The sequence below is a fragment of the Salvelinus alpinus genome, chromosome 35 (assembly GCF_045679555.1).
Source record: "Salvelinus alpinus chromosome 35, SLU_Salpinus.1, whole genome shotgun sequence".
In the NCBI taxonomy this organism is placed as follows: domain Eukaryota; kingdom Metazoa; phylum Chordata; class Actinopteri; order Salmoniformes; family Salmonidae; genus Salvelinus; species Salvelinus alpinus.
In genome coordinates this window covers 19,696,708-19,703,060 of record NC_092120.1, presented here as the reverse complement: position 1 = coordinate 19,703,060, position 6,353 = coordinate 19,696,708, and the positions used below count along the sequence as shown (strand labels likewise).

The following is a 6,353-nucleotide window of genomic DNA, read 5'->3' as shown; positions in this document are numbered from 1 at the left end:
TGTACCTGCACGCTGTCCCCAGGACACAACACACAACCAGAGTGTATCAGTATCAGCGAGAATGCTAATACTGCCAAAGGGGCGGCAAAACGAATAGCAGAGACATTAAGAAAATGATGCACGGGCTGATATGTTTTCTATAGACGGTGAACTGAACAGAATTGCCATATTTATCATACTCAGAGAGATCCCAACCCCCTGTCCCTCTCCTCTCGCTCTCCCGTCTGCCCCCACAGAGTGATGGAAGGAGAGGGAGGATAGCCGCCCCTCCACCCCCCTTCCCCTCCACCGGCCCTCTGCCCTTTTCCGGCTCGCCAATTAAGCTGCAGCGGCAGGTTTCCATCAGCCGTCTGCCTGTCGTCTCCAACGGACTCAGGCAAACCGGGCCTGTCAGGAAATGAACTCATCACTCGGTGACAGCTGCTAATTTCTCCCTCTTCCATGTCACACGCACGGCCTGCTGTAGCTAATAATGAGCCACCCGTCTCTGATTAGGAAGCCGCACAGGGTGGAGAGAGTGAGACACACGGCGCGCGCATGCACATACACAAACATATTGCACGTACACACCACACACGCACAGCGATACACACCTAGAAACCCACACACCGTGATACACACCTAGAAACCCACACACCGTGATGCTTCACGTCATATAATTGTGTTAACTGTGTGTTAACTGGGAGGAGAAAGCGTGAAAGGAGACAGCTAGGATTGCAGGTTTTAGCTGAGGCAGGGCTGCTATAGTTCTGTGTAGCAGAGAGACATACAGTATGCCATGTGAAATTACAGGCTCACCTTCCAACAGTGGTTATGGGGGGGGTTCTCTGCTGCTGCTCTTCTGCTCATCTCACTTCACTCACTCAATCCAGCTGTAATCCACTTCTCAGCCAGCCCACAACTCTCTCTCTCTCGCTGACACACACACACACACACACACACACACCTGGCTGTGTTACATTAAACGGATGATCTCCCGATGGCCCCTGTGTGAAAGCCAGTCTTCGTCATTGTGTTCATAGCCGTCACGCTGGGCTCCCACTCACTCAATCAGAGCCCAGGCTGTACTACGGCCCGACGTGAATATTGATTCCCTCTTCCAGCTCTTGAATACTGTAGGGAGAAAGAATGTGTCTGTTCAACACAATGGAGGGAGAGAATAGGGGGCTGGCCGAGGGAGAGGCGGATTTATGATTAGGATGATGGTGACCATGATGACTGTAGTGACGGTGATAATGACAACGGTGATGATCATGATGATGGTGATTGGAAACACACTTGGTCAAAGCTCCAATGTCAGTTGACGCGTGGAAGTTCACGTGGTTGATGTGAATAGGAGATTGTATCACTGTCATAGAAAACGTGTGGTGAACTAGCAACCCTCCAAATGAAGATGGAGCTTTATTGTCATGAGTCAAACGCAAGTCTCATTACAATTTCATCTACAGAAACATATATTTACAATAACTCAGAGCAGGAAAACCAATGGAGAAAAATACTTATTAACTTTAATTGGATTATGATGATCAGAAACTCACTAAATGTTCTGTCATTTATTATTCTATTCTGCCAAAGCATGTTTCTGCGACAAATTCATTTGTCCTATTTTGTCGGTCAAAGGACACTCCCTATGAGAGAACTTATTAATGATGCGAAACAATGTCAGCACCGTGACATTTTGAGAACATCCTGAAAAACAGGTGGACTGCCTCTGGATTCAGACCAATCAGCATTCTGACCATATTTAGGAATTGCTGAAAAACAAAGCCAATCAGTGGACTGCCCCTGGATTTAGACCAATCAGCAGCCTGGATATTTTCGATGTCCAAAATGCTATTGGTCCTAGATTCAGCAAGGTATGATAGCAAGGTGTCTGTTATCAAAACAGACCTATTAATGTACCTTTTTAAATAAACAAACAAAAAAATATTATTTTAACTTACAAATGCAAACTAATTCACTACTTAAAGGAAAACTCCACCCAAAAACAATATTTTGGTATTTGTTTCATTAGTCCATTGTTGATATAGTACAGAAAGGTTTTGCATGTCAGCAAACAAGTTTTCAAGATATATAACTTTCAAAACATAGAAATACAGCTGGTATGATGCTAAATGATGCTGCCTTTTGCATCATACCGGCTGTATTTCTGTATTTTGAAAATGATATATGTTGAAAATGGATTGCTGACATGCAAAACCAACAATGGACAAATTAAACAAATACCAAAATATCGTTTTTGGGTGGAAATGTCCTTTTAGTAAAACCATATCAAATTGAAAAATAAAGCTGCTATTATTCTCCAACTTTCAACAAAACCAAACCACGCAACTTAAAGATTGTAAGTCTTTCTTTAGATAACGGGAACATTTCCCGTTATTATTTCCCGTTATTATTTTTGCAATTGAAAATAGCCTATGTACAGTATTTCCAGTCTTCCAGTCATGACTCCAAAAACAAGTGGTAATTCTGGCGTTGGCCATAAAATGATGCAAATGTTAAATAATGTTAGCACCAAAGACTTTGCACCTCACTAGAACTCTATAGATGTGAATGTTATCCTGAGTTGATCGTTGCAAAACGGAGACAAAGCTATGTAAAAAACAAAAAACATGACATTTTCAATGAAAGAGACAAAGAGGAAGACTCTTTGGGGCTTTAAGCTGGACATTTGGTCTTCACACAGGGAAGGTCTCAACTGCATTTCCTTGATTTATTGCATCCTTCCCCTCGCCTCCTTCTCCAACCCAATGGATGAAAAGGTCAGACAGAGGTCACTCCCCTATAACGTCTTATCCAACAGGGTTTGAGAAGGAGGTGAGGAGAGGACTCGAGGAATCAAGGAAATCCAGTTGAGATTCTCGCCACAGTCACCGACTAGTCCACCTCCACCTTCTCCAGAACCACATTGTGTGGCGCTCCATCCAGGTAGTAGACCATCCTCTCCCCAGCCTGGCCCTCTGAAACCTCCTCGCTCTGCTGGTCGTCCTCCCCTCCCTGGTGCTGGGTGTACATGGTCCCCTCCACCTGGAGGGTGTTGTCATCCAGCTCCGTCACGATGTAGTGGGTCCCTTCATCGTTGATGATCACCTGCGTCAGCCCCTCCTTCATCAGATGGCTGGCTGCAAACTGCAGAACCTCCTGGACCACCTGCTCATCCTGCACCTGCTGCTCCTCCCACACCTCCTCCTCCGTCTTCACCACCATCTCCTCCTCTTGCTCCACGAGCTCTGACACAACTTCCTGGGTCATGACCTCTTGGCTGTCCTCTTCCTGCTGGCCCATCTCGCTGACGGCACTGAGGAGGGCATCCAGAGCCGTGGATGACTCCGACGCCATGTGGTGGTGCGTCGCCCCTCCCCCGTGACCTCCACCTCCGGCTGCAGACCCGCCGGACTCCAGCAGGACGTACTGGGTGGTGCCTCCGGCCAGGTGATGGGCCCCGCCTGCAGACACCTCCCTCCCCGAGGAGATGACCTGGCCGTCCTCGGTGATGTGGAGCACCTCGGCCACCTGGCCCGCCATGGCCAGGTCTCGCAGGGTGGCGGCGGCTGACTCTTCCAGGGCCTGGTCGAAGGCCATCTCCCCACCGCCGTAGCCCTGGATGATAATCACCTGCTGGACACCCTCCTGGCCCTCCAGACCCTCCATGGAGCCCACCCTCCGCACCGGGAAGGCCCCGTCAAACGCTGTGTCAACCTCCACGAACGTGGCTCCCTGGCCCTTTAGACGACACTCGAACGACTTGGACACGATACCTGGAAAAAACACAAGAGATTATGGAGCAGCGTTAATGGCAAAGCTGTATGACGTCCGTGGACATTTTAGTTATTAGGACTATACTTATAGCACCAATGACCATTCATTCTTGTAGAAAAAAGATACTAGGTGTTGTCCAATGACTATTGGCTATTCTGGAACCCCGCCCCCGTGTCTTCAATCGGGGTTGTTGGGAAAATGCTTTGTTCAAAAGAAAACATTGTACTATCATGTCTTTGTACTCCCTGACAGCCATGCAGCCAAAACACGTCAGATTTAGACATGTTTGTTTCATTGAACATGCCATACAAATAAAGGCATTTTTATGCCTTGGTCCTCCTTTCTTTTTAATGTCCATTCATTCTATTGTCCAGGGACATGTTGTCTCTTTATTTTCCCTTTATTCCTCTTTAAATCAAGTTCTGCAGGGCACTGGCAAGGTTGACGTAATAGCAGAGCATAACATTAAAAAATATCTATCTATAAATACTCCATTAACTTGATATGAAAAATAATCTAGCGTGCAAATTTGTTAATAAAAAATAAACACTTTTCTTCAGAAAATAGTCTGACAGAATATCAAGATATTCAAATGGGTGACAAGAGGTGGTGAGACGTCAGATGGTGCTAATTGATCCACACCATGCCCTGGCAGACCACAGGTTGCTATGGAGTTGCCAAGGCGATGGGAATGGTGTTAGAAATGGCATTGTTTAAGGCTGAGGGCAGCTCAGAGGATTCAGACATGCATAATCTATCCAGAGAAAAGGGTTTGGAGAGGAACAGGAGACACTCGCTCTCACACACTCACACACACACACACACACACACTCACACCCTCACACCAAACCTGGGTCAAATATTTTCTAGGCAGGTGTGTTTGGTTCCATTGTACCGGGTTTAATGTAAATCAGAGAACAAGGTATTTGAAAGAATCTGACCCAGGTTTGCTTCACACACGCAACACTAAACTCAATCATTTATTTCTCATCGTCATTTCGATAAATCTATTTGATTTATCTCTTATTTTACCAGGTGGGTTGACCATTTGACGGCAAAGCTACAAAAGGACCTATGATGACCAGTGTACTAATACACAGTGAACATACTGTAACTACAGCATCGTCAACTACACCTAATCAAGATCGGGGACGTTGTGTATCCCAGTGACTAGTGTAACCAATGATAGTATGTCTGTGTGTCAGGAAACTGACCAATGGTCAGTTCTTCATAATCCCTACTCCCATCACTCTCTGCCAAATAACAGTCCATCTCCATCCTCCACTGATATGCCTTTACAAAATAGCCCCCATCTTCACACAACCCCCCGCATGGGAAATTGTTGGGGGGGAATGATACTTTGTGCGTTCCCCGCAGATGACACGTAACATCAGAGGGAAATATAAGTGTAGATGACTGTGGCCAAGCGATGCCGGTTTCATTCCAGACAGAGGAGAGGAGAAGAGCCCCCTCACAGAGAGATGTATCAGTCGTCCACTCCTTGAGAAGGCCTCTTCGTTTATCAGAGTCAAGCCTGTATCCTACCACTGTTTCCCTCTGTCCATGTCTTTCTCAGTCTCGTTCTGTCTTCCTCTCATCTCTCTTCCCCTCTCTCTTTCTCTCTCCTTCTGTCTTTCTATTTCCCTCACTCTCTGGGTGGATCGCATAATGTATTTAAGCACAAACCTGTAGCAATACATTTCTAAAATGAAATACAAAATCTCCCTAATCTCCTGAAGTACACGGCAGGTAGGCTATATAGCAAATAGAAACACATATTCGACTCCTTTCATGAGAAGTGTGATGACACAATAGGAAACATAGCAAATAGCAAATCTCCACAAATCAGAGTGAACCCATTTAAAACCCATAGTCATAAATACTTTAGTCGGAAACACTATGGACAGTCTATAGAACAAGTGCTGCGAAGGGCGCCAGTCCCTCTGTATGGGAGGTTGACATTTAGGACAGCAGAGGTTACCTGTTTACAGAGACCCACTGGCCACTGCTAACGGATTATGCCCGACGCTGAACTGCTAAGAGCCGAGAGGCCGACAGGAGGGGACAATAACTCACTGCTGTGATGTTTTTACACATTACCATAAAACGAGTGTGTATGTGAGTGTGTGTGTGTGTGTGTGTGTCTGCGCTTATGTATGTGGCGGGCTATAGGAGGCATCTCTAGCGTGTGTCACATTATCCGTGAGGTGCTGTCTGCTGGGCCTAGGCAGCAGCCTGCCTGCCCGCTGAGGTTTATGGGGTGTCGCTCAGTCGCCGCCGCCGCGAATCAAGTTAATGTTGCACATCCCATCTCTTCACTTGTCCCCGCACTCCCGGTGGAAGAACAACATTTGAACAGCGTGATTTGGCCCCGGACAGAGGCTGATGCATGTTTTAATATGTGTTTTGAGTGTTCCGAGTGACCGATTCCTTTAACAGCGAGTCGTGAGGACAGAGAGAGGCACACCGCATTATTTGCAGTGATTCCAAACAAGATGGAGGCTCCGGCGAGAATAAGATAGAGAAGAAAGAAGGGGAGCGATGGGAGGGAGGCTCTGATGTCGTTTCTCCAGACGAGAGTTGGCCTCCCTACA

The 6,353-nt window shown here is 46.6% G+C and overlaps 1 protein-coding gene across 2 annotated transcripts in view; it reads right to left on the bottom strand.

Moving 5' to 3' along the window:
• Window positions 1-1,373: 1,373 nt before the first annotated feature.
• The window catches only part of LOC139564311 (zinc finger protein 407-like), a 185,217-nt gene continuing 180,237 nt past the window's right edge, over window positions 1,374-6,353 (bottom strand). For both annotated transcript variants that reach the window (XM_071383732.1, XM_071383733.1), the window contains exon 9: window positions 1,374-3,758. In XM_071383732.1, coding sequence (XP_071239833.1) covers window positions 2,878-3,758 — 881 coding nt within the window. In that variant the 3' untranslated portion in view covers window positions 1,374-2,877. The remainder of the gene's footprint in view (window positions 3,759-6,353) is intronic.